The sequence below is a fragment of the Passer montanus genome, unplaced genomic scaffold (genome assembly GCF_014805655.1).
Source record: "Passer montanus isolate IOZ18808 unplaced genomic scaffold, ASM1480565v1 scaffold29, whole genome shotgun sequence".
NCBI classification, from domain to species: domain Eukaryota; kingdom Metazoa; phylum Chordata; class Aves; order Passeriformes; family Passeridae; genus Passer; species Passer montanus.
Genome location: NW_024367596.1, coordinates 8348094 through 8373844, shown reverse-complemented (window position 1 = coordinate 8373844; position 25751 = coordinate 8348094). Strand labels below are relative to the sequence as shown.

The 25751-nt window shown below is 62.1% G+C and overlaps 2 protein-coding genes and 2 non-coding genes across 15 annotated transcripts; all 4 read left to right on the top strand.

Moving 5' to 3' along the window:
• The first annotated feature begins 107 nt into the window (after positions 1-107).
• EIF4G1 (eukaryotic translation initiation factor 4 gamma 1) lies at positions 108-18202 on the top strand. 12 transcript variants are annotated; one of them, XM_039713404.1, is made up of 35 exons: positions 108-238; positions 881-941; positions 2204-2312; positions 2410-2496; positions 2796-2828; positions 3423-3443; positions 3971-4144; positions 4501-4600; positions 6325-6437; positions 7504-7596; positions 7676-7742; positions 8105-8986; positions 9949-10037; positions 10240-10426; positions 10793-10926; positions 11180-11317; positions 11508-11681; positions 11761-11958; positions 12220-12366; positions 12461-12697; positions 12774-12878; positions 13276-13429; positions 13537-13634; positions 13737-13839; positions 13957-14059; positions 14660-14916; positions 15008-15123; positions 15301-15473; positions 15606-15731; positions 15815-15896; positions 16220-16318; positions 16433-16567; positions 16656-16737; positions 16817-16957; positions 17073-18202. In XM_039713404.1, the coding sequence occupies exons 3-35, from the start codon at positions 2238-2240 to the stop codon at positions 17252-17254; spliced, it is 4905 nt and encodes a 1634-aa protein (XP_039569338.1). In that variant the 5' UTR covers positions 108-238; positions 881-941; positions 2204-2237; the 3' UTR covers positions 17255-18202. The 12 variants fall into 12 exon arrangements, with proteins under 12 accessions (XP_039569338.1, XP_039569345.1, XP_039569340.1 ...); XM_039713405.1 differs by having other exon boundaries at positions 154-238; positions 885-941; XM_039713411.1 differs by lacking the exon at positions 2796-2828 and having other exon boundaries at positions 11198-11317.
• Positions 10082-10158, top strand: LOC120504452. Its single transcript, XR_005628028.1, has one exon. It is a non-coding gene; the product is annotated as a small nucleolar RNA SNORD66 (small nucleolar RNA).
• LOC120504445 lies at positions 11360-11434 on the top strand. Its single transcript, XR_005628020.1, has one exon. It is a non-coding gene; the product is annotated as a small nucleolar RNA SNORD66 (small nucleolar RNA).
• Positions 18203-19577: 1375 nt separating the features above from the next.
• On the top strand, positions 19578-25667 carry FAM131A (family with sequence similarity 131 member A). The gene is made up of 6 exons (XM_039713962.1): positions 19578-19933; positions 21482-21606; positions 22356-22449; positions 22681-22863; positions 23186-23314; positions 23681-25667. Exons 1-6 carry the CDS (start codon positions 19903-19905, stop codon positions 24124-24126), a joined length of 1008 nt encoding a protein of 335 aa, XP_039569896.1. The 5' UTR covers positions 19578-19902; the 3' UTR covers positions 24127-25667.
• The last annotated feature ends 84 nt before the right edge of the window (positions 25668-25751 follow it).

The following is a 25751-nucleotide window of genomic DNA, read 5'->3' as shown; positions in this document are numbered from 1 at the left end:
CAACTTCTGGGCGAGGCCGGGTCCCGGTGGTGCCGAGCACCGACTGGGTGCGGGTGCCGCTGGTGCCGCTCCCTGGTGGTTGTGGGGCCCGGCGGGTGTCAGGCTCCCGGTGAGCGTGCGCCCCGCACGGGGGGGGTGGGGGGGCGCCGGTACCGGGGCCGCGCGTGCCGCCCTAGTCCTCCCCCTTCCCCGGGCTTCGCTTCGCCGGGCCTTGTCGCGCCGCCGCCGCCGCCACCACGTGGGTGCCGCCCCGCCGCCGCCACCCCCTTCCCACGCCCTGTCCCGTGCTTCGCTCCGCTGCTGCGCCGGGCCCCCCCCCGCTAGTCCCGATGGTCCCCACATCCCGGTGATCCCGCGGCGGCGGCGTCGGTCCGCGCCCACGTGCCGGCCGGTGCACCCCGCCGCCGCCGCCGCCCCGGTTCGGCCGCCGCCTCGGCCTGGGGGCGAGGCCGCGCTTGGGCCTGGCGGGGCCGGCCGCTCTCGGGCCACCGCCGCGGCCTGTCCCAGCTCCGCCGTCGGTGATTCTTGTCGTGTCCCCCGCTCCCCCGTGCCTTCCCGCCTCCCCGAACTACTGCTCCCGTCCCCCGGGCCCTCGCTCGGGCCGAGCTGGGCCTTCCCGGACCCCCCCGGGCAGGGACCCCCCGCCCCGCCGGCGGGCCCAGCGCAGGCCGCGGCCCGGCCGCTCCCGGCGCAGGAGAGGCGGCGGCGACTCCGATTACAAACAGCCGCGGCGGTGCCCCGCTGTCCCCCGGGACGGAACCCGCATTCCCCAGCCCTGCTGGGCTACCGGGCCGGGGCAGAGCCGGGGCCGGGCCGCGTTCCCCCCGCGGGGCCCGGCCTGATCTCGCTTTCTCTCTCTCCCCTCCCTCCTCTCTCCCAGTCAGTCGGATGAACGGTCTCTGCAGGCCCGCTCAGCCGGCCCAGGTTTTTCCCGCGGGGGGGTGAGTATCCTGCTCGCTCCCGGTTGTGTCTGGCGGGGGAGACCAGGTCTGGCTGTCCCCGGGTGTCCCTGTCCCCTGTGAGACAATCCTCCTCCTCTGTTTGGGGGTGATCGCTCTCAAGGCCTAGCTAGGCTGGCTCAGGTACGGGCTGTCCGTGCGAGGTGCTTGGGTCCCCGCTGAGAAAGGGCCCGGGGAGAGCACTGGGGGTGCAACCCAGCCCCTGCCACCTCCTGAAACCCTGGCAGGGCCCATCTCCACCGGGGTTGTGGCCCGGGGGATCCCTGTGATGGGGTGGCACCCCCACACCAAGGCGCAGCCCTGGGGGGATTGGGGAGCCCCATTTCCCAGCGTTGGTGGGACGTGTCTGGCAGTGCCCGCAGCGGGGCTGGGGGCCGGCAGTGCTGACGCGTCCAGGCGTCAGATTACAGGAGGCACCAGGGCTGCTCCCTTGGGTGTCTGGCCGGCAGCTGGGTGCCGTGGGGTGCAGGGGACCCCCGGCAGTGTGCGGGGCACTGCCTCTCCTTCCTGCCCCGGCGGCCTTTGCACTGGGGCGGGGAGAGCGACGCTGGCTGCCAAGTCCTTCCTGGGGCAGCCAGGAGGTGTCCGGGCTGCCTGGGCGCTGGGGGGCTGCAGGCTCCCCTGGGCAGGGCAGTGGGCAGGAGTGTTGGTGGCGTGGGGGGACATGGGAGCTGCTCCCTGCCTTCCCTGGTAGGCGTTTGTGGTGTACGCTGGGGACCCGGCGCCACCGGCAGGAACAGGTTTGGCCGGCCGGGGGAAGCGCTTAGTAGGTCAGCCGGGGTGGAGCTGGGCACGGCTGACGCCGGGGTGCCGCCGGCCCACCCAGCCCCCCGGAGTTCGTGGTGGCCTAGGTGCTGGTGGCAAATCATGGACGCTGGTGCCCGTTTTTGTGTAGGGCCCAGACAGGCTTTGTGGGGCCACCTTGGGTGGGTTGGTCCTGCTGGTGGGCATGGTTGGGTTTGGGGCGTGATGAGGGGTCTGCTCTGAAGGGTGTGAGGATCTGCTCAGGCTGGGTTACTTGGCAGTACCTGTCCTATCTTCCCGGTGTCCCAGTGGGGCAGGATGAGGTGGCTGGGGGTCTGTGCCTTGGTGGGATGCTGTCTGTGGGGCATGGCTGATGCCTGGCTTTACACTGGTAGGCTGTGGGGCTGGAGACTTGCAGATTTTAGGGCTGACGTGGACAGGGGACAGATGCCTGGGGTGCTGCTATCTCCAGCTTATGCCCACTGTCCCTGTTCCTGCAGATAGCGAGGGGATCCTTATGCACAACCCCATGAAATGAACAAAGCTCCACAGCCCACAGGAGGAGCCCCGACTGCCCCGCACCCTGCCCCTTCTCCCGGACTGCCGCAGGTAACTGTCCCCTGCAGGGCTGGGGCACCCACATTTGCCTCCCCAGTTGGTGCCAAGGGCTGTGGTACCATCTCTTTCCCTCCCTGCCTTCTTCCAGCCGACGTTCCCACCTGGTCAGACGGCACCTGTGGTTTTTAACCCGGCACCGACCTCACAAATGAATACGCCTTCTCAGCCGCGCCAGGTAAGGATGTTGTCCAGAGCTGCAGAGGGTGGTAAGGGGTATCCAGCAGCTTTCTGCTTCCCAGCTGAGTAGCCCACACTGCCATGGAGCCCAGGGGTGTTAGGAGCAATGTGGTCCCCCTCAGGCCTGGTGTGTGCCTGTGAAGGGGGAATGAGCCTGTGATCTGGACCACGACTGCCAGCTGAGGACCTCCTGGCCCTGGGGTGGGAGGGCAGGCGCCTCCAGTGAGGATGCCCACAGAGTGACTGCTCTTCTCTCCTTCCTCCCCTGCCCCAAACCTCCCTTTCCTCCTCTCTCAGTTTCCAGCAGGGCCTCGGGCTATTCACCAGCAGGTACTAACCCGCTTCCCCTCCCTGCATGCTGAGCACCCCTTCCTGACACTGCACAGAAACACCCACCTTGAGCATGAAGGGGCTGGGGAGCATGTGGGGACCCTGGCCTCTGGGGACTGGCTGGTCTGGGAAAGTGCGGGGTGCCTGCTCGACTTTGGGTAGGTTTCTCTGCAGTGTCTCCCCAGTTCCCTCCGTGCATGAAGCCTGCAGCATGTGGCTGTGCCTGTGCTAACTCTGGCCCAGGCTGTTGCCTGTGCCCTTCCTCATCTTCCTCTTCCTCCCAAGCTTTGCTTGGTCTCCCAAGGCCCTGCAGTGACGTGCAAGGCTCTGGACCTCTATCAGCCCTCTTGTGTGGAGGAGCTGCTGGGACAGATCTGGTGACATCCTTGGCTGTGCTGTCTGGGAGCTCATCAGACCCATCCCTGCCCCTTGGGAGATCCCTACAGGGGACCTCAGTATAATATTTGGGATCTGGGCGCAGGGCAAAGGGCTCCCTGACCTCTTGTCCGTTCCTCTGCTATCCCTGTCCCAGTGCCAGTAACTCCTGTCTCTCTCTTTCCCCCTTTCCCTCTGTATGCGTGCGCTTGCTAACAGGGAGGATTCAGGTCTCTTCAGGTAACACTTTCTCCTTGCCCCGGGGTGCGTGCGCGGACCCTTCCTTGCCCCCTCGTCGCTGGGCTGGAGCTGCTGCTCGCGGGGATGCTCTTGCCCGGCAGACAGGCTGGGTCGGGATGCACGGCATTGGCGGGGTGGGAATACCGAGCTCCACATGTTGTCCGGCTCTGGCATGGCGGGACTACAGGTCCCAGCATCCACCGCGGGCGCCGGGAGCCGGTGCAGAGCACGCCGGGACCGCCGCCGCCGAGCTGCGTGCGGCCGTGGCCGGCCCCGGGCGCTGGAGCTGCCGGCCCCGGGAGGGCTGGGCCGGGGCCGCGCCGGGCATGAGCTGGGTCGGGTGGACCCAGGCGGCCCCGCAGGTGCGTGGGGACAGGATGGTGCCGGGGTGGGGGTGGCCTTGTGGGCTGCCGAGGTTCTGGTGCAGCCCGGCAGGGCGGGGGGGGCCAGTGTCTCCCCCCGTGTGCGGTGGTGGCGGGTGGAGGTGCTGGAGCTCCTGCTGATGCTTTGCCCCATCTCTCCCCAAGCATTTCTACCAGAACAGGGCACAGCCTCCTGCCAGTGCGTCCCGCGTGCAGAGTAACACGACGGCTCGGCCCGGCCCTCCTGCCCATGTGTATCCAGCTGCTTCCCAGGTGATGATGATACCCTCCCAGATATCCTACACACCTTCCCAAGGAGCCTATTACATTCCCGGACAGGTGAGGGCTATGCTTTGGGCTCTGTGGGAGGGGGTTGGGATGGGCACTGGTGGCAGGTGTTGTCTGGACTTGGAGCCCAAGTCTGTTTTGGGGGGGTGGAAGGGGTCCTGAGACCCTGAGCACCCAGTGATCTGAGCAGGGTGCTGCTGTCTCTGTAGAGAGGCAGCAGGCAGTACTGGTCCCCTTCCCAGCAGTTCTCTACTCTGTCTACTCTGTCTACTCTGCCTGTCTCCTGCTCATTGCCCTGGTGTCCAACTAGTTCACAGTCAGGTTTGGGGTTACGTCAGTGTTTTGGTGGTATGTCTGTGCTCTGCAGGGGACTTCACTGACTTTTTTTTTCTTCTCTCCTATTTCAGGGTCGCTCCACGTACGTTGTCCCGACCCAACAGTACCCGGTCCAACCTGGCGCCCCTAGTTTTTATCCTGGAGCCAGCCCCACAGAGTTCGGGACTTACGGTACAGACAGAAGGGTTTCTCTGCTCCCTGGTGCCCTTTCAGTCCCAGCACTTCCCCGTTTTTTTGCTCCCCTGGCCTCTGTGTGTCCCGCCGAGCTGAACACAGCTGACTGGGGCTGACTCTGTGACTCCACTGCAGGCTGTTTTGGGGACAGTTGCTTGTTGCCCAGCAGCACATCGTGTCCTGCTGGTCCATTTGTAGCAGTCCACTCACCCCTGTCCTGTTCCAAATTGGGGCTGTTTAATATTTAACTCTGCTGGCGGAGGGCTGGGGCAGACTTTATCCCCTGCTCCCCCTCCCTTGCTGTCAAGGTGGTGAGCAGCTGAGTGCTTGCTGACCCCCCTCAGCTGCGGCTCCCCAGGAGCGGAGCCGGGGTGCTCCGTGCCTGCCCCCTCCTGGTGCCTGGGGAGTGTGATGTGAGCAGCCCCTCCTCCTTCCCCCTGCTCGCATGTGGCCACCCGGGCTGTGACTATATTTAGGCTTGGTTGGCCCCGGGAGGCCCAGCAGACACAGAAATGTGAGCCGAGGCCTCCGGCCTGGCCCCGGCACAGCAGCAAAGCATAACCAGGGCAGAGATGGGCTTCTCCTGAGCCAGGTACGTGCCCGGCCTCCCTCCCTCTTGTCTCAGGGCCCAGCCAGCCCCTCAGAGGAGGGAGGTGGCCCCTGGCTGTGGCTGTCTCCTGTGCTTGGGCCAGGACACTGCTGCACCTTTGTGCACTGCCGTGGGACGCGCCCTGGATATCTCTTTGGGGTTCCAGGACGGGTGTACCCCCAGCCTCTGCTTTGGGGCTGCTGTGGCTCTTCCTGGGGAAGCTGGCAGCGCTTGCCTCTTGCCCACAGGACTGGTGGGGTGACCTGATGTGGTATGACCCTTGACAAATGAATCAGATTGGGTCTCCTGTCTGGTCTTCAGGTCTAGGCAGCTCAGGGTCTCCTTCCTTCCCCCTAAGCCCAGCCCATCCTGATGTACGAGGTCCATTCAGCGTCCCTGGGAGTCCCCTGAGCAAAGGGAGGGTCCCTGAGTCAGGGATGAGACAGTCACCAGAGCACCTTGGTTGACTTTCAGGGTCAGTGCAGCAGGGAAGGTGCTGGAGCCAGAGGGGGCCAGGACCCAGTTGTGCCTGTCCCAACACACCCATATCCCTGTGGCACTGCTCCAGGGTGATGCTCATGGATGCCCTGGGAGGAGTGGAGCACCTCTTGAGGACTGTGCCAGCCCTGGATGGGGTCCAGCTCTGCCTGTCCCTCAGCATAGCTCCTTCCTCTGGGCTGGGCTTGCTAGGGACTCGATCTGCACAGGGAGCCTGAGCCCCTCAGCCTGGGTGTGAATGGAGGCTGCCTGGTGCCGCCCTCGGGCTGGTGCTGGCCCTGGGGAGATAAGGGCTCAGGCAGGAAGGCAGAGGCAGGACGGCTGTACCTGACATGGCCGAGTGTCCAGGCAGGGCTCTTGGTGGCGTGGAGCTGGTGGGCATGGTGGATGCCTGCGGGGCCCGGCTGGGCGTGGGGGTGGCGCGGGGACGCTCTCTGCTTCACAGGGAAGGAATTCAGTCAGGCCTGTCAGGCGGGTTGGGACAATCCGGGCCGGATGCGATGGGGGTTCGCTGCAGAGCAGCAAGGGCTCTCCGGGCTCCTGGCAGACCCCTGTGTTTGGGAGATCAGGGAGTCCTCAGGACAGGCTCGGAGGATCTGGGTCGGCTGGTCTGACGCTGTCTCCTCTCCTTCAGCGGGTGCGTATTACCCGGCGCAGGGGGTGCAGCAGTTCCCAGCGGGGGTCCCCACTGCCCAGGTCATTGTGAGCCAGCAACCACCGATCCCCCCAAAACGAGAACGCAAGACGGTAAGGAGCCATCTGCCTCCAGGCATGGGGGTACTCCTGTGTGAGAGGGTGTGCTCAGGGCGTGCAGGAGGGGGATGGTGTCAGCCCCAGGTGCTGGTGGTGTGTGGGATGGGATGTGGTGCAGCATGCCAGGGAAGAGGGTTGGCACAGGGTTATTTCCCCACAGGCTGGAGGGCTCAGCGAGGGAGCTGGGGTGCACTGTGGGTGCTGGCGACCTTGGTCGTCCCGGCGGGCAGCGTTGTGCTGAGTCACAGCTCCCGGGAGGGCGGGGGTGCCGCGGCTGCCAACTGCTGTCTGCTCCCGGAGATGCCGGTGCTCAGAGGCCTCGCACGGGGCCTATTTATAGCGGGGAGCCGGGTGGCTGCCGGCATGGCCCCGAGCCGGGAGGCAGCGGTTGCCACTGGGAGGTGGGATGCTGGCGTTTGCTCATCAGAGATGGGTTGAGCTCTGCACTTGGTGTTCCGGGAGCAGGTCGTGTTCAGAAGGTAGAGAGGACAAGACTCGTGGCTGTGCTTTGCCCTGCGCTGTAGTCCCAACCAGACCCGTGTGTCCCCCTCCAGTCACCCCGCAGCAGGGTGCCCTATAGCTCGTGCTGCACCCGTGGCAGACATGGGGCAAGTGGGGCTTGGGCATATAGGGTGTGTCTGGGGTGGCACAGAGCTCACTGTGGTTTCTGTGTACTGAGGCTAGTCCCCTGTATTGTCCCCAAAATAAGGGGAGGTCCTTGCAGCCCCTGTGCTAGCACAGTGGTATATTGGGGTCCCCCCACTTCTGGAGATGGGCAGTGGCCTGGGGACCTGCTGGCTCCAGCTGCCTGTTGCGATGATTTGCAAGGCACTGGAACAGGCCAGTGTCTGTGGGACACTGTGCTCTCTGGTGAGGGGATGTGGCACCCACTGTTCCCCAAACTATGTGGCCAGGACAGGCATTGCAGTGACTGAACCTTCCTTTTCCCTTTGGAGAAGGGTGTCCTGTTGGGTGTTGGGCTCATGGAAGGGGGGTGGCCTGTGTGTTGTGTCCTGCACTCTGCCAACAGCTTCTCCCCTCTGCTCTGATTCTTGGACAGATCCGAATACGAGACCCCAACCAAGGTGGCAAAGACATTACAGAAGAAATTATGTCTGGAGCAAGGACCTCATCCACCCCCACCCCTCCACAGGTAAGCGGACCCTCTGACATCACAGCTGTGGCAGAGGGAAGTGCACATGCCCTCTTCAACTCCCTCTTTGTCCCCTCAGGCTGGAAGCGGTTTGGAGCCCCAGGCCAATGGAGAGACCCCCCATGTAGCAGTTATTGTCCGGCCCGGTAAGTGCCCGTGCCAGGGCTGGGTGTGCCAGCTGGCATGGCTGCAGCAAGGTTCCCTGGTGTTGGCTATGCAGGATGTGACATGCAAGCCCCACTGTTCTGTAGTCCTCCTGAATGCTTGTGGGGTGAGAGGCCATCCGTGCATACCTAGGGACCTTGTTGGATGCAGGAGAGTTTACGAGAGGACTGTATACTCATCTCAGCTGTCCTCTGGACACTGGAGGACTCCTGTCCCCATCCAACATTTGTGACGTGGCTTGACACATCTGTCCCTATGTCTGCTGAGGATAGAGGGATCTGGGGAGGAATGTGGGACAAGCAGAGAGTCAGAGAGTCATCTGTTAATGCCATCCACCTTGCAGATGACCGCCCGAAGCCTGCGCTGGTGGTGAGCAAGCCCGTCTCCCTGGAGCCCAGCAAGTCGGCGTCCCCGTCTCCTCCCCCTCCCCTGATCCCCGAGGTGGAGCCCGTGGTGCTCTCGCCCGTGACGCTGGTGCCAATGGAGCCTCCTGTGGACACGGACACGAAAGCGGAGCAGGGCGAGGCGCCACCTGACCCGCAAAAGACGTTAAGCGCCATCACTACAGTGCCAGGGGCCGCGGAGCTGCCCCTTGTGCCCGCGCCCAACATGGACACGGTGGCTGCGGAGGAGGAGGAGGAAGAGGAGGAGGAGGTTGCTATTCCCCTCCCGGAGCCCAGCCTGCAGGAGCCTGTGCCCCCTGAGGTGCCGCCGGTGCCCGTTGTTCCCTCGATGCCAGCTGTGCCCTTGGTGCCGGCTGCGCCGTCGCCACCACCCGTTGTACCACAGGCTCCTGAAGCGCCTGCCAAACCCGCCTCCCCCAGCCCCCCGCCGCCCCGGGAAGAGCCCTGCCCCGAGCCCGCTGCTGAGGCCAATGGGGTTTTGGAGGAGACGCCTGAGACGGTCCCTGAGGCGCCCGTGTGCCAGCCAGTGCCGGTCTCTGAGCCGGTGCCTGTGCCCACCCTGGACTCCCCCACTGCTCAGCCTGAAGAGCTGCCCCTACCCAATGGTGTGGAGGGCACCAGCAAAGTGGAGCCGAGTGAGGAGCAGCCTGAGTCAGATGTCAGCCCTATCTCAGAGTCTGAGGAGCCAGCCCAGCCTGGCACCCCTGCCTCCCCACCTGCAGAGGAGGAGGAGGAAGAGAGTGAAGGCCCTGGTGAGACCCAGGAGCGAAGCTTGAGCCCAGCCCCTGCCCCTTCGCAGATCTCGGAGGCGACCGCACAAGGTTGGGAATGCTGGGCTGCAGGGTGCCCCAGGGTGGGTGTTGGGTGGTGGGGGGCAGCACATGGCATGAGGTACAGGGAGGGTGTTGGAGAGGGAGATGTGGTGAGGGATGGAGGATGTGTGGCTATGGGATGCTGAGAGGGATAAGGTGTCTGTGGATGGTGGGATCAGGGAGATGTCTGGGGAGTACATCTATGTGGTGATGTGTGGGGTGGATATAGAGGGCTGTGTGTGGGGGATGTCATGGGGAATGGAAGTCTGTTTTATGTGATGCCTTACACAGGGGTGTATAGTGATGTATCAGGGTTGTATCTGAGGATTGCCCCCAGTAATTGAGGACACTGGGAGGTGGAGGATTGGCAGGGAAGATGTAGGGCATGCTGTGTAGGGGTATACAGGTACACAGGGGTGTGTACCCATTGAGGACAGTGGGGAAGTGCCCTGGGGATGTGTTGGGGTTTCTTGTTTTTCCTTTAAGCACCTTGCACAGCAGTGTTGGGGTTACATAGGAGTGATGGGGAAGATGGGTTCACAGGATGTGTTTGGTGGGGATGCAGGGGTGCTCTAGGAGAGCAGCCTGGGGGCAGATACGTTTCTGGGAAGCACAGGTATGGGCTGGTGTATAGGGGTGTCAGGGAGGGGAGTGTGTATGGGACCAGAGATTTGTATGGGAGTGTCCCTGTAAGGGCTGCCTGTAGAGCAGCATGTGCAGGGATCCTCTGACAGGATGAGGGAGCATGCACTAGGGCAGTGGTGTGGATGGTGGGCTTTGATGAGGCACGTGGTAAATGGGGGTGTCTTTGGGGATGGGAGCTGTCATGGGGTGGCAGGACCACATCCCTGTGGATCCATCTTGAAGCTCACCTGCTGTTACTGGGGCCTTGCTGGTGACCCCGTAGCTGTTGTCAGGGTGCTGGGGTCTGGGAGGGTTCCTGTCTTTCACCTTCCTGCCTCTCCTCCCAGTCGCCATGTCGGTGCCAAAGAAGAAACGAAGGATGAAGGATCTGAACAAGAAGGAGGCAGTAGGTGATTTGCTGGATGCCTTTAAAGAGGTGAGTGTCCTGGGGTGTCTGGGGATCAGCCTGTGTCCCATCTCCTCCTGTGATGAACTCTGCTTTGTGCCATCGTGTCTGGGCCACTGATGCTCTGTGATGGTAATGAGGATCTGAGGTGGGGTGGACACCGAGGAGTGGGGTGAAGGGGACAGGAACAGGCTCGTGTGGGTGACTGTTGTCCCTGTCCCCCCTGCTGCAGTCTCAGATTGGTGATAGTGCCTCGGAGGCGGAGAACAAGCCCCCCGTGTCTGCCCCTGCCAGTGAAGCAGAGGATGTGGCTCCTGCCCGTCCACAGGAAGAGTCGGAAGAGACGTGGGAGGAGAAGGAAGACAAGTTGGCCCCGGAGAAGGGCAAGGCTGCTGGCCAGAAGTATGGCTACAAGGAAGGTGAGCTGTGCCTGGGCACAGTCCTCTGCTGGCAGCCACCACCTCTGGACCCAGCAGTGGGGAAGGTGTGGGTGGCATGGTCCCGCTGTCCTAAATTTCACGTTCTCCTCCCATCTTGTCCCCAAGCTTGGCATGGGGTGCAGAACAGAGTTCCCAACAAAAGGGTCTTGGCAGGAGGCAGGGAGCTGGTGGTATCAGGCTTTCTAGGCATGCACGGTTATGCTCATGGTGTACCAGGCTGGGGCAGTTCTGTGGTTGTCTACATCTCACCTCGCTTGTCCCTGTGTGGACCCAGACCTGCCACAGCTCAGGGTGGAGAATATGGGACGGGCCACATCAGAGTCTCCTTCTTGCCCCCCACTGCAGAGCAATGGAAGCCATTGAACCCTGAGGAGAAGAAGCGATATGACCGGGAGTTCCTGCTGGGCTTCCAGTTCATCTTTGCCAGCATGCAGAAACCTGAGGGGCTGCCCCAGATCACAGATGTGGTGCTGGACAAGGTCGGTGCGGCCCTGGAAATTGGGGAATTATGGGTGGTGGTTAGGTGGGGATCTGACTCCTCTTTGTGCCTTGTGAAGGCGGGGCAGGGACTTAATTTTGTGCTCAGGGTCCTGTTGCTGCATCTGCAGTGACCCTTGAGCCTGGGTTTGGTGGGTGTGGGGGCACCTCTGGGGCCTTTTTTCCAGTTCCTTGTCCCGGCGCTGAGGCTGGGGGATGGATCCATCCCGCTCCTCTGCCCCCGGGCATCCTCAGCCGTGTGTACCTTCGCAGGCCAACAAGACCCCACTGCGGGCAATCGACCCCATCCGCATCAGTAACATGAACTGCAGCCCTGACTTCACCCCCTCCTTCGCCAACCTTGGCCGGCCTGTCATGGGCAACCGGGGCCTGGTGAGTATCTCCTCACTTCATTCCTGCCATCCTGCTCTGCCTCTCTGTGATGATCAAGCTTTCGAGCCACTGTGTCTGGGCCACTGATGTCCATGATGGAATTGAGGATCTGAGTAGGTGGACTAGAACTTCTGGGAGCCAGCTCACGTGGTCCCAGAGCAGAGAGCTGAGTTTCTTCTCCATGTGTCAGCCCTCAGGGTTGGGTCCCCGTCGCTCCCAGCAGAGCCAGAGGAAGGAGCCCCGCAAAATCATTGCTACTGTGTCCCTCAATGAGGATGTCAAGCTGAACAAGGCCGAGAAGGCCTGGAAACCCAGCAGCAAACGTGCTTCCGAGGAGGAGGATCCTGAGAATATCAAGACACAGGTGGGAGCTGGCGGGGGCAGGCACTCAGAGGGCCTGGGGGAAGGGTGCCCCGCTCTTGCTGACCTTGCTGCTCTTGCAGGAACTGCTCCGCCGTGTCCGCAGCATCCTCAACAAGCTGACACCCCAGATGTTCCAGCAACTGATGAAGCAGGTGATGGAGTTGTCCATCGACACGGAGGAGCGGCTCAAGGGTGTCATCGACCTCGTCTTCGAGAAGGCCATCTCGGAGCCAAACTTCTCTGTTGCCTATGCTAACATGTGCCGTTGCCTTATGGGGGTGAGCAGAAGCTGGGTGGTCTCCTGCTGACTGGGCAAGGTTTTTTTGGCCATCTCAGCTGAGCTTAGTAGTGTGCAGGTCCTTCCATGTCGAGCGGGGAAACTGGGGGGTGTGGATGGAGGACCAGGTTCAGAGTCTCAGCAGGGCATCACAGTGTTATTGGGTGGCTTTTCCCTGATTTGAGTAGTGCCACCTTAGTTGCCCGGCTCTTGGGGGAGACACAACTCATGCTCTTTCTCTGGGTTGTACCTCTCCCTGCAGCTTAAAGTGCCCACAATAGACAAGCCCACAGTGACTGTGAACTTCCGCAAGCTGCTGCTCAACCGCTGCCAGAAGGAGTTTGAGAAGGACAAGGATGATGACGAGATCTTTGAGAAGCGGCAGAAGGAGATGGATGATGCCAGTGCTGTGAGTTGTGGTGGGAGTCTGCTGCTGAGGGCTGGCGTGGGTGTCCTTGGGCTGGCTCTGGACACTGAACTGGCCTGCTGGGCTTTTCGTGCAGCCCGAGGAGAAGGCGCGCATGAAGGATGAGCTGGAGGAGGCGCGGGACAAGGCCCGACGACGATCCCTGGGCAACATCAAGTTCATTGGAGAGCTCTTCAAACTGAAGATGTTGACAGAGGCCATTATGCATGACTGTGTGGTGAAGCTGCTCAAAAACCACGATGAGGAGTCTCTTGAGTGCCTTTGCCGCCTGCTTACGACTATTGGCAAGGACTTGGACTTCGAGAAAGCCAAGGTACTCCTTGCCCTGCCCTACTTGCCTGTTCCCTTACCTTTAGGAGGAATGTGACCATGGCTCTGTCCCTTTATAGCCCAGGATGGATCAGTACTTCAATCAGATGGAGAAGATTATCAAAGAGAAAAAGACATCATCCCGAATCCGTTTCATGCTGCAAGATGTGATTGACCTAAGAAGGGTAAGGTTCATGGAATGCAATTGCCTGCGGACTGCTCTTTGGTCCCTTGGAGTTGCTGGCCTATGTCCTCCTGCGAAGCAATCCATGTGTCCCCTGTAGGGGAGGGGTGGGTGTGTGAGTTGTGGCCAGCCCCAGAGACACCATGCTAGCCCCTGCTCTTGGTTATCATGGTAGTGGTAGTGGGCACACAGTAATTGGCGGCTGTTTAATGCAGGGGGGCTCTGGAATCTGAGCCTTTTTGTGCCAAAAGCTGCCACAACACATGGAGAGCAGTGATGGTCGAGGCAGGAGATCAACCTGAGACTTTGAGAGTGGGATGGCTGGGAAGGGGGAATCCCTTTCCCTCCATCTTTCAGCCATCTCAGTTCCCTCTTCCCTCCTTCCCTGCCCTCTGCAGAATAGCTGGGTGCCGCGGCGAGGAGACCAGGGCCCCAAAACCATCGATCAGATCCACAAGGAAGCAGAGATGGAGGAGCATCGGGAACACATCAAAGTGCAGCAGCTCATGTCAAAGGACAAGAGGAGAGGACCCCCTGGGCCATCCTCTGGTGGTGAGTGTCTGGGCTTGGGGGCACTTGAGTTTGCTATGAATGGGTTACTCCTGCTGGACTCTGCTCAAGGCTGGTCTGCACCTTACGACTGTCCCTCTTGTGCTCAGGGCGCAGTAGCCTGGTTGCAGATGATGGCTGGAACACGGTGCCCATCAGCAAGGGCAACCGGCCCATTGACACCAGCCGGTTAACGAAGATCACCAAGGTGAGGCTGGGGCTGTGGTGTGGCAGCCGAGCTGGCTGCCTGGCCAAGGTCCTGCCGTGGTGGGGGGATCAGGTCTGACTGTCTCTCTCTCTCCACCTGCAGCCTGGATCCATCGACTCCAATAACCAGCTCTTTGCACCGGGTGGGCGGCTGAGCTGGGGCAAAGGCAGCAGCGGAGGGTCTGGCGCGAAGCCCGCAGATTCAGGTGGGCAGTGTGGGACTGGCTGCGTGCTGTGGGACGGATGGGAGGGGTGATCTTCCCCTGGCAGTTCCTCTACAAGGGAGTTGCCGAACTCTGAGACTTCCCTCTTTTCACGCCCAGCATCTGATTCAGGGCGACCAGCCACGAGCACCTTGAACCGCTTCTCAGCGCTCCAGCAGTCAATGCCTGCCGAGAGCCCAGAGTCCCGCCGTGTGGTGCAGAGGTGAGGGGCCAGCCCTGCCTTGGTGGGTGGGGGTGTGGGGTTGAGGGAGAGCCCCTGATTCAGTCTTGTGGTTGATCAGTGTATGGGCAAGTTACAGTATCTGGACTTGCCCTGTGGCAAAATGGGGCCTTTAAGGGAGCTCAGAGTCAGTGGTGAATCCTTGGGGCAAGGAAGGTTGACCTCACCCTGGGTATCCTCCTTACTGTTTGGTGTGTGGGTGACCACCCCAAGTGCTTGGTCTGGCCTGGGGGTCCTTGGGTAGACATTAATGGGTGGGAGTGTGAGGTCCCCAAAGAGAGCTGGAGTTTGGATTTGTTTGAGAGAGGAGGAAAACATAGGGGCACTTTGCCACAGTCTGTGTCAGAAGGAAGATGTGGGTAGGACAAAGGCAGGCAGTGCTCAGCCAAGGAGCAGAATAAAAGGATAAGGGTATGAGTTGGAACAGGGGAGAAATAAGGGAAAAGTTTTCCCCCATGAATGGTCAAGTGCTAAGAGAGGGTGGGGATTGGAGTGGCACAGCCTTACCTTACAGAGATCTACAGTCTGGGGTCAGGGAGGGTGGTGATGGGTTCTTCACGCTGTGTGTCTTTCTCTCCCCAGGAGCAGCTCCAGCCGTGACAGGTCGGAGAAGGCTGGGGACAGAGGGGACCGGGAGTCACGTTCGGAGAAGGGCAGCGACCGTCTAGAGCGTCTTGACCGGGGGGAGAGAGTAGACAGGAACAGGTCTGCCCTCACCAAGAGGAGCTTCAGCAAAGAGACAGAGGACAGGAGCCGAGAACGGGAGAAGCAGGGCGGCCCCGAGGCCGTGCGCAAGGCTGCGAGCATGACGGAGGAGCGGGACCGGAGCCGGGAGACCAGTGAGCTGGGGAGGGCCCATATCCCAGGTCTGGCTGCACCTGCAGTTCTGCCTGTCCCAGGTGGTGCCTGATCCTTGCTCTTCTCTTGCAGTTAAACAAGAGCCAACACCTCCTGCAACATCCACCAAGCCCGCTCTGTCGGAAGAGGAACTGGAGAAGAAATCCAAGGCGATCATAGAGGAATACCTGCACATCAATGACATGAAGGTGAGAGAAGGGGGTGGCCAAGCACCCTAACACACCATACATGTTTCTCTGACGTGCCATATGCTTCTGTTCCTGTGTGGTAGCACTGTTGGGCAGGGTTCTGGTGGTGCCTGGATGTGGAAGGGGGGAGCCAGAGCTGGCTGTAGGGCAGTACTGACACCCCCTTTTTCCCTGCAGGAGGCCCTGCAGTGTGTGCAGGAGCTGGGCAGCCCCTCCTCGCTCTACGTCTTTGTGCAAAATGGCATCGAGTCCACGCTGGAGAGGAGCACCATCTCCCGTGAGCACATGGGAGCCCTGCTCTGCCAGCTGGTGAAGGCAGGCACGCTCTCCAAGGAGCAGTACTACAAAGGGTGAGGGGCTGGGGCAGCCTGGCTTTGAATTGGCCTTGCCTTGAGGAGGACTCAGCAATGACACATCCTGAGGTCCCTCCTAGCCAAGGGTATGGGGACTGCTGGATCCCAACAGCTCCCTCTGCCCTTCAGGCTGCGGGAGATCTTGGAGATCGCAGAGGACATGGAGATTGACATCCCACACATCTGGCTGTACCTGGCTGAGCTCATCACACCCATCCTGCAAGAGGAAGGCATCCCCATGGAGGAGCTGTTCAGGTGAGGGCTGTGCTCCTCTGCAGGGCTGGCACAGGAGTCCTCCTTGGGGCAGGTAGCTCACCCAGGTCTCTTGTGCCCCACAGGGAGATCACAAAGCCCCTGGTGCCCATTGGGAAGGCCACCACGCTGCTGGTCGAGGTGCTGGGCTTGTTGTGCAAGGGCATGGTAAGTGCATGGGGGTTGTGTGGCTGCTGGCTGCTGTCTCAAGGACTGGCATTCTGCTTGGGGGCCAGGTGGGCATGTGGGGATTGAACCTCTGGTCGAGGTGCTGGGCTTGTTGTGCAAGGGCATGGTAAGTGTGTGGGGGTTGTGTGGCTGCTTGGGGGCCAGGTGGGCGTGTGGGGATTGAACCCCTCTGCCACAAGAGAAGATGGTGAGGGGCATCCCTCTCAGTGTCTGGATCATGGGTTTGGCATGGCCACACCACAGTATCTTCCTCCCTGGAGATGGAGGGCATGCCGTGCTGATGCCGACTGTCTGTCCCACAGGGCCAGAAGACCGCAGGAAAGCTGTGGCGGGATGGGGGCCTGAGCTGGAAGGAATTCCTGCCTGAGGACCAGGATGTCAACAAATTTGTCACAGAGCAGGTGGGGGCTTGGTGATAGCAAGGGGCAGAGATGGGCTGTGGGCAGACCTTGGGCAGTGTGAGAGTGGCAGTCCCCTGTGCTGCCTTCAACAGCTCTCTCTGCCTGCTTCCCCAGAAATTGGAGTACACGATGGGGGACAGCTCAGACATGCCAAGCCGCAAGGAGCTGACCTCAGAGGAGCTGTGCAAGCAAATTGACAAACTGCTGAAGGAGAACCCGAACAACCAAAGAATATATGACTGGATTGAGGTGAGGGTGGGGGCACAATGCCTGAGTGTCTGGAGGCTCCCTCTTGGCTCCTGCTCCAGCTCACAATCCTTTACCCTCCCCCTTCTAGGCCAACCTGAGCGAGCAGCAGGTCTCGTCCAACACGTTTATCAGGGCCCTGATGACGTCTGTGTGCCACTTGGCCATTGTCTGTGAGTACCAGGGTGAGGAGGGAGTGGTGGGGGTGCCCCTGCCTGCACTGCCCCTCTCACCACGCCCCATGCCCTGCAGTTGAGAACCCGTACCGCGTGGACGCCATGGTCATCCGCAACCAGGCCAAGCTGCTCCAGAAGTACCTGCGGGATGAGCAGAAGGAGCTCCAGGCCCTCTATGCCCTGCAAGCCTTGGTGGTGAAGTTGGACCAGCCTCCCAGTGAGTATCGTGGGTGCGGGCAGGTTGGGGAGAGGGTGGCAGATGTGTTCCTACCTCAGCAGGGTGGCTGGTGGCTGGAGAATAGCAGAGGCTCCCCTTTGTCCCCCCACCCCAGACCTGCTGCGGATGTTCTTTGATGCCCTGTACGATGAGGACGTCATCAAGGAGGAGGCTTTCTACAAGTGGGAGTCCAGCAAGGACCCGGCCGAGCAGCAGGGCAAGGGGGTGGCCCTCAAATCGGTGACAGCCTTTTTCACCTGGCTCCGGGAAGCTGAGGATGAGTCGGACAACAACTGATCAGATGTGAGGAGGAGGAGGAGGAGGAAGGGGGGAGAGAGAGCGGGGCACCCTGGGGAGTGACTCCATCCCTTCCCACCCCTGGCCCCCATGGACTTGCTGATGCCAGGGCTGAGGGACCTGCTGTGCCCCTTGCAGCCCCCCTCTCTTTTTTTCAGTTCTCCTCTCTCTTCTTCCTCTATCCTGGTTCTGTTTGTAAGGCCTGTACGAGTTTGTCATGATAATAAACAGATGCTGACTGAGGCGGTGGCTGCCATGGGTCCCCTTGGGGACCCTCCTCGCCCCCCTCCCAGTGCAGGCACACCAGGTCTCTGGGAGTGGGGCAGAGCACCCCTGGATTCATGTCATGGAGAGGGAGGGATGGGATGGGGACATATCTTTCCCCTCCTCTCCCTCCTCCTCTTTCTCCTCCCCGCTTCTTGATGAAATATAGAGAGATTATATATATATAAACTTATTAAATTTGGTTTGGGGACAGGAGCGTGATTTCTCCCCCTCCCCTGTCCTCTCTCTATTCCTCCATCACTGCCTGGACCCCCTCCCCTCTATGGTTTTTAAATTTTAAATATAAATCATTCCCCCCCCAGCTCCTGCTCTGACACCTGGGGAGGGTGCCGGGGAGGAGGGGGGGTGGCCCCTTCTCTCTGGGCCAGGCTGAGTCCCCTCCACGACCCCAAAAGCCCCCATCCTCCTCCCAAACGTTTAAGGCCACAATTGGGCAAGCGACAGGGCGGCCCCTCATCCGCGTCCCCTGTATTTATAGAGCGCCGGATGTGTCGAGCCGCATGTGTAATTATTAAAACAAGGATTCAATTACTGGTCACGTGAATTTGTAAATAATTTTTTTTTTTTGCCTTTTTTTTTTTTTTTCTTTATGGAGTATTTAATTGAAGATTTAAAGGCATCTTTTCACCTTAAAACTGGAAATAAAAGAACATTGCTAAATAATGCCCCGTGTGCCGCTGTTGCCGACCCCCTCCCTCCTATGTCCCTTGTGCCTGGGCTGGTGTGGGGGTGCCAGCCTTGAACATGGGCAAGGACCAGCCTCCCCTGTCACTGCAGGGCAGGTGGGTACCCCCCGCTCCAGGCCTGGAAGGGTGAAAGGGGCTTGGATGTGCCTGGAGCCAGGCCCCCTGGACTCCCCTTGCTGGCACTGCCCGCAACAGTGTCTGGAGGTGGAAGGGACAGCCCTGCCAGCAGCCTGGCTGTGGAGCAGAGCCCTGATGTCCCCAAATGTCTCTTTTCCCACAGGCATGAGTGGCAGAACCTGTGTGGTCTCCTTGGGGCAGGAGATGGGAGGTGTTGTGCCAGGTGCCCCCTACACCTTCCAACGTGGGAGGGCATTTTTCTATCAGCCCCTCCTGGCCCTGTCTTGCAGTTGGAGATGGGGCACAGCTGGCCCCTGCTGGGGTTCCCATCTGGGGTGTCCCTGCTGGGGACAGAGGCTGGTCTCCCTTGGGACTGGAGGCTGGTCTTTGCTGCCTTGGGCTGCCTCTTGCTGAGTCACCCTGGCCATGGCCCAGAGGGTACAGAATAATTAACTGGAGGCTGTTCCCCAGATTAGAGGCTGATCTGTCTGAGCTGCAGCCCTGGCATCACTAATGCTGGGAAGCATTTGGCAGGGAAAGGCCTCGGGATGGCGACTGGAAAGGAGCTCCCCCTGACTGGGAATGAGTGAGTGAGGAGGGAGAGAGGCCCTTGGAGCTGTTGGGGTAACCTGCTTGCCAAGGCAAAGAGAGGGTGGCACTGCAGCAGTGCCCTCCTGTGCCAGGGGAAAAGTACCACAGCACTAATTGCCATCAGTAGGTTTCAGAACGAGCACGGCTTGACCCATGAGCGCTGGCCCGGATCTCCTGCAGGGGCCGTTGCTGTCAGACGCGATGCTCCAAAGCCCGCAGCCACCTGTCCCCAGCCCAGTTCCGCGCGGGTGGCAGGCTGTGTGCTCCCTGCGCACCACCGGGCCCTCGGGGCAGGCAGCTCCGGGCTGAGGCTGCCCTGTTTCCGCAGGGTCGCAGCCCGTGTCCCCCCGGGGGTGTACGGGGGCCGGGGCCGGGAGGGGCGGCGCTGTCCGCGGTGCTGGCACGGCGCTCTCCGCGGTGGCCGGCCTTCTTCCCCTCCTCCTCAGCCCCCTCCTCTTCCTCCGTCCATCCTCCTCCTCTCCGCGCCCCCTCCTCTTCCTCCATCCCCCTCTTCCTCTTCCTTCAGCCCCCCTCTTCCTTCATCCTCCCCGGCTGCCTTCATCCCCCCTTCACCTCTCTCCTCATCTCCCCTTCCTCCTCTTCCTCCCGGCCTCCCTCTTCCCCGTTCTCCCCTTCCTCCCTCTCCCTCATCCCTTATCCCCCTCCGCCTTCTCTTTCTCAGCCTTCCTCCCGCACATTCTCCTCCTTTTCCTCCTCCTCTTCTTCCCGCCTCCCCCTCTCCCTCCTCTTCCTCCCCCAGCAGTGACGTCTCTGGACGTGCAGCTCCCGGCCCGGCTCGGCACCGCTCGGGGCTCCGCTGCCGCTCGGGGCTCGCTGGCGCGGCCCGGCCCGGCTCGGCAGCGGCTCCGGCGGGGCGCGGGCGCTGTCCGGGGCCGCCCATGCGGCCGGGGGGCGATGTGGGCGGCGCGGAGCCGGCGGTAGTGCCCGCACCGGGGCCCCCCCGGGAGCATGGGCTGCATCGGCTCCAAAACCACCATCGGTGGGTGAGCGGCACCGGGATGGCAGCGGGGACCTGCGGGAATGGGGGCTCCCGGGCTGTGGAGGGTGTATGGGGAACTTGAGGGTGGGGAGGGGGTGAGCGGGGCTGCTGGGGGTGACAGAGAGGGGTGTGGGGCACTGGGGAGGCTGGGGGATAGGGGAAGGTGGAGAGCAGGGAGCTGAGGGGGAGCCAGGGGATGGCGTGGTGTGTGTGGGGACTGGGAGGCTGTGAGGGCTCTAGGGTACAGGGAATTACGGAGGTGAGAGAGAACTGGGGTATCTAAGTGTGTTGTGCATGCAGAGAGCTTGAGGGCTCTGGAGGACTTTGGTACATAAAGGGGGATGTGGGTATAGATGGCTGGGGGTTTGGGAGCGGGGGGTGCTGCTCTGGGGCAGCTGCGTGGCCAGGGGAGTGCAGGGAGATACGGGGGGTGTGGATGGGCAGAGTCTGGGGAGATTGGAGCGGTTGGACTGCAGCTCTGGGGGAGCTGGGGGTGCAAGGGGACTGGGAAAGGAGTGTGGGATGGGGGTGCTGGTTAGAGTCCTAAGAGGTTTTTGGGGTGGGTATGAGAGAGACAGAGTCCTTCAGGGGGGTGTTGGAGGCTGGGGTTTGCTGCAGTGTGTGGGGTGCAGCGGGGGTGCTGCAGATGTCCTGGGGGTGCTGCAGGAGGGATGGGGGCTGCGATCAGAGGGAGTTCTGGAGGCTGGGCTCACGGGGGCTAGGACAGCGTTGAGAGTGTTGCAGACGTGCCGGAGGGGCCCTGGGGGTGTTGTTGCTAGGATGTCACCGCAGGGTGCCCCTGCCCACAGCTGGGAGTGGGGGCGATCCTCTCTGCAATTTCCCAAGGAAGCCAGGGTGTACCCTCAGAAGTGGGTGGGAGGCAGCACTTTTGAGCTCCCCTGTGTCCCACTTCACAGCTGGTTTGTGTCAGCCAGGCCCACCTTGATGCAGGGGAAACGAGGCTCTTGAGAGATGCCCTGTCTTGGCCCCTTTGGGACTGGCCTTTCATGGCAACTGCATTGGCAGGAGCCCCCAGTTCTTGGGAGTCAGTGCCTGAGGGTGTAGGCACCTATCCATTTGAGGTGCCAGTGCCTGGAGGTCAGGCCCTTGTGGCAAAAGATGGGTGCAGGTGCTTTTATGGACCCTATCCCTTCTTGCTCCTTTCCCTCCCGACCCAGCAGGGAATTGGAGATGGGGATTTTGGAGATAGTGGAGGAGCAGCATCCCCCTGCAAGTATGGCCCAGTGTTGCCTTTGTTCACACACCCAGCACCTGGTCCAGTCCAGCCTGGCCCAGCTGCCCCCACCCCTCCCAGAGCAGCTGCCAAGCTGGGACAGGTGCCTGGTGCCCAGTGCCAGGCTGGGGACGTGCGTTACCGCTGACACAGGCGGAAGAGTTGCCCGGGCGTGAGTCACCAGTGCTGCAGCAACGAGTTGTGTCTGGTCTCAGACTGGACAAGAAGCTGCCACCACAGGGTCGGTGGGTGGGGGACTGAGAGGGCTGCTGGGGAGGCGGAGGTGCTGAGGCTGGCCTCGGCTCTTCCTGCAGTGGCCGTGGACACAACGCTGTGTGTGGAGTGGAAGGAGGTGAAGGCACTGTCCCCCCTGAGTGTTGCCCGCCCGCTGCCCCGGCTGGTGCGCCAGGCCTCCTTCGACAGCCAGGACTTCCTCCAGGTACCACCGAGCCCGGCCATGCCCGGCTGAGGCAGCCAAGTGCCCGTACCCCATGGCGGGGCACCCGTCCTGGCCATGGCCCTGCCAGCTCGCAGTGGCTCGGGGCTGCTCTGACGTCAGCCATGAGCCGGGCTGTATCCTGGGAGAAATCAGTCCACGGTGCCTCGTTGCCATGGCAATGCAATTTGTTGCGCGCCTCCAAATCCCACATCGCTTCCCCCGTGGCCACGGGCTCAGGGCCTGGCACGGCCGGGATGGCAGTGGGGACATAGAGCTGGATGTCCTGGCATGGTGTGTGCTGCCAGGGAGTGGATGCCAGGGAGCCGGGCTGAGGTGGTCTTGCACGTGTGTGTGCACAAGCTGGGGCGGGCACACACGAGTGTGTGACACCATCTGGCACAGGGCACGGACACATGTGAGCGCACACAAGCGTGCAGGTGCACGTGTGTGTACAGAGGAGTTCAGGTGTGAGTGTGCAGGTGTGGTCAGTGTGTGTGTTTGAGTGGCTGCCTGTGCGTGTGTGGGCACACGTGCAGGTGTGTACACAGTGCCAGCGTGCAGTGACATTGTGGGAGTGTGCCCTGCTGTGACCACCCCTCTGTACACACCCATGCCTGTGATGTGTGTGTGCACAAACACCCCAGGCCCCCCGGGGTGGGCACCAAGCAGGGCCAAGCCCTCTCCTGGAGCGTGGGTCTCCCAGAAGGGAAATGGTGCCAGGGCTGTGACCACGCTGCCCGCTCTGGCAGGTCAATGTTGAGGACACTGTCGAGATGCTGCCCAAGTCACGGCGCGCGCTGACCATCCAGGAGATCGCTGCCCTGGCCCGCTCCTCGCTGCACGGTAACTGCTCATCTGGGAAAGGGGGCTCTCCTGAGGGGAGGAGTCTGGGCCTCTTGGGGGCCCTGGGTATCATCTGTCTGGAGTTTTGGGGAGACCAGGGGGTTACTGGTGGCACGGGGGTGCCATGTCCCATGGACTGGAGGTAGGGAGTGCTGGGTCCCAGGGTTGTGGGCTCTGTGGTGGGGACTTGGGGTGCCCCAGGGCGTGCTGACATCAGGGCACATCCCATAGGCATCTCGCAGGTGGTGAAGGAGCACGTGACAAAGCCTACGGCCATGGCCCAGGGCCGTGTTGCCCACCTAATCGAGTGGAAGGGCTGGTGCAAGCCAGTGGAGTCACCTTCCGCCCTGGAGAGCGCCTTCAGCTCCTACTGCCACCTGAGCGAGGGCGAGCAGGAGGCGCGATTCGCTGCCGGTAGGCACCGCGGGCACGGCCGGGGGGCTGGCCCCACTGCGGCACAGGGCTGGGGCCGTGGGGTGGTCCCCATCCATCCATCCATCCATCCATCCATCCATCCATCCATGGCATCCACCCATCCATCCATCCATCCATCCATCCATCCATCCATCCATCCATCCATCCATCCATCATCTATCCATCCACCCATGCCATGGCATCCATCCCTCCATCCATCCATCCACCCATGCCATGGCACTGTGAGCACAGAGGTGCCAGGGCAGTGGGATTTTGGGAGCCCCTCCCTGCGTGGGTTTGATCCGTGCCTGTCCCGTGCCAGGTGTGGCGGAGCAGTTTGCCATTGCTGAGGCCAAGCTGCGGGCCTGGTCCTCAGTGGATGGGGACGACTCCAATGACGAGTCCTACGATGAGGACTTCCTGCCCTCCACAGAGAGCTCCCAGCCCACCGGTAAGTGCTGTGGGGAGCGGGCCAGTTGTCCCGCTGCTGGTGTGGGTGTCCCACCACTGAGGGACAAAGGAATGGAATGCCCACTGCCTGGCACATTCCCCAGCCCTGTCACTCCCATACAGGGCAGTGCCCCTGCCTTGCACCCTGGCAAACAGTTCCTGAGCCAGGGATGGGGAAGCCCTTAAATGCAACACCTCCGTGGTGCCAGAGAGTGTTTTGCTTTTCCTTTAATGGTTACCAGTGCAACAATTTGTGGGCAAAGCAAGCACGGGACTTCTCCCAACCTGCGGTGCACAGGGCAGGGGGCAGCTGATATCCCTGGTGCCCTCAGCTGTGGACTGAGCCAGACATCCCGATTTCCCACAGAGCTGACAGGCACGATGCCCGCCAGCGCGCTGCTGCGAGACCTGCTGCAGGGCCACCTGTGCCACCTGGGCGTGCGGCACGGCTCCTGCGAGCCCGAGAGCGACTCCTCGCACACCCTCTCCCCTGAGACTCTCTGCTCCAGCCTCTGCAGCCTGGAGATGGTGTCGCCCTCCGAACTCACTGCCAAACTGCTGGGCTCCCTGGGGGGAGAGGACCTGCTGCTGCCCAAGCTGCCGCCCCCAGCCAGCCAAAGTGCCTTGCGGGGCCTGGCACGGCTCCGGTGCCAGGACTCCCTCTACTCCGTGTCCTACGCCGAAGCCTGTCTCTCGCCCACGGAGGACGAGGTGGTGCTGAGCAAGGACTTCCCGCTCCGCCGGAAAATCTCGGACGTCGCCTCCTCCGGGGTGGCATCGCTGGAGGAGGAGGAGGAGGCCGAGGAGCCCTGATGCCTCCTGGGGTGCCCTGCCTCTCCTGGTGGGGGTCCAGGTCTCCTGCTGAAGCCCTCTGGCCAGACCCCACGCTGGGTGAGGGACAGGCCCTGCCGCTGCTCCCCCTCGCTATCCGGGTGCAGGAGGGGTCCGGGGGCCACTGCAGCCCCCCCAGCCAGTGTGCCCCCACTGTGCCCCGGCCCTGCTTGGCCACATCGTTGCCCTCCTGGATTTTTGCATGAGAGCAGGGAAGGGGCGCAGGGAAGGGCTTGGGGAAGTCTGTCCTCTGCCCTGATGCTCAGATGTGCCCCCAAAAACTGACAAGACTAAATAAGTGGGGCTGGTTGTCCGCATGTTCTCCCCCAAACCACCCTGGGCTCCCCTTTTGGGCACAGTTCCCTCTCCCCCAATGGCATGGCTGAAAATCTCCAATCATCCTGTGGTGCCTCTACCACCCCAAGCCAGGGTGGTGGTGGGGGTTTCGGTGTGGGAAGGGCTTTTCTCCTCTCTCCCTGGCCAACTTCTATTGGACCGAGTTTAAAACTGTGAACTGCTGCCTTGGAGCATGGAGCTGCTGGAGGGGTGCTGTGGGGTGCCAGGGGTGCTGGGGGGCTGCGGTGTGCTGCGGTGCTGGGACTTTCTACACTTTTCTAATTGCATGGGGCTGACACAGGAAGACTGCAGGGCCAGGTGGGCGCAGGCCCCCAGGCTGGGGGCTCTGGGCCACCAGAAGAGCAGTCCCACTCCAGCCCTGCAGCAAGGGGGTCAGCCCGGCCAGGGGTCCCCAAGTCTGCTGTGAGGCAATGCAGGGTGGAGAGAGGGGGTAGGACGTGGGACTGATGTCCCTGTCGACAAGTCACTCACCCCTAGCAGGGAACCAAGTGCCTACATGAAGGGCAGCCAGCCCCCCCTGTCCTGGCTGGGGGTGGCACCCCCCACCTCGAGGACCCCCCCAAGCCCACGTGAGGGGTTCCAGGCACGTCGTTTGGGGGAGGAATGCCAGTTTTTGCCAACGCTTGCGCGCCCCTTCCCGCATGGCACGTGTTCTCGTGGGGCCTCTCTCCCCCTGCATGCTGCTCCTCACCCAGCCCCGTCACTGTCCCCTGTCCCCACACCCCGGGATGCCCCCCCAGCACCCACCTCTGCTCCCCTGCATCTCCCAGCACCCCAACAACCCCCGCCAGGCACAGCTCCTGTTCTCCCTCCCTGCCAGGGGGTGCCTGCTGCGGGGCTGGCACCACCGAGGGGCTGCGGGGGCCACGCTGCTGGCACCTGCCACCCTCTGCCACCCTCTGCCACCCGCTGCCAGGGCAGGGGATGCTCCTGGCGGTGCCGGGCTGGGGCAGCGGGGTGCCTGTGGGTGGCTGGGGGCTTTGCTCTGTGTGTGTGTGCATGTGCACACCGGGGAGCGCATGGGCATGGGCACGCGTGTGTGCATACCTGCGGGAGCTGCCTGAGCCCCCCGCCCCGCCGTGGAGTATCCACGGGGTGCCCACACCGCGGCACCCCCTCCTCCATCCTGCCGGGTCTTGAATAAAGTCAATTGTGCGAGCGCTGCACCGGGCGCCTCTTCTTGCAGGTGACGGGGACTCGGGGGTGGCAGGGACACATCATCCCCCTCCGCGGCCCCACCGGGTGCCGGA

What these genes read in the sequence shown, in the direction of transcription:
- EIF4G1 (XM_039713404.1), top strand. Translation starts at nt 2,238, where the DNA reads ATGAACAAAGCTCCACAGCCCACAGGAGGAGCCCCGACTGCCCCGCAC. An exon ending in CGCCTTCTCAGCCGCGCCAG is followed by an intron (nt 2,497 to 2,795) that starts GTAAGGATGTTG and finishes CTCCTCTCTCAG; the next exon opens with TTTCCAGCAGGGCCTCGGGC. An exon ending in GCTTGTTGTGCAAGGGCATG is followed by an intron (nt 15,897 to 16,219) that starts GTAAGTGCATGG and finishes TCTGTCCCACAG; the next exon opens with GGCCAGAAGACCGCAGGAAA.
- FAM131A (XM_039713962.1), top strand. Translation starts at nt 19,903, where the DNA reads ATGGGCTGCATCGGCTCCAAAACCACCATCG. An exon ending in ACAGCCAGGACTTCCTCCAG is followed by an intron (nt 21,607 to 22,355) that starts GTACCACCGAGC and finishes CCGCTCTGGCAG; the next exon opens with GTCAATGTTGAGGACACTGT. An exon ending in GGAGGCGCGATTCGCTGCCG is followed by an intron (nt 22,864 to 23,185) that starts GTAGGCACCGCG and finishes GTCCCGTGCCAG; the next exon opens with GTGTGGCGGAGCAGTTTGCC.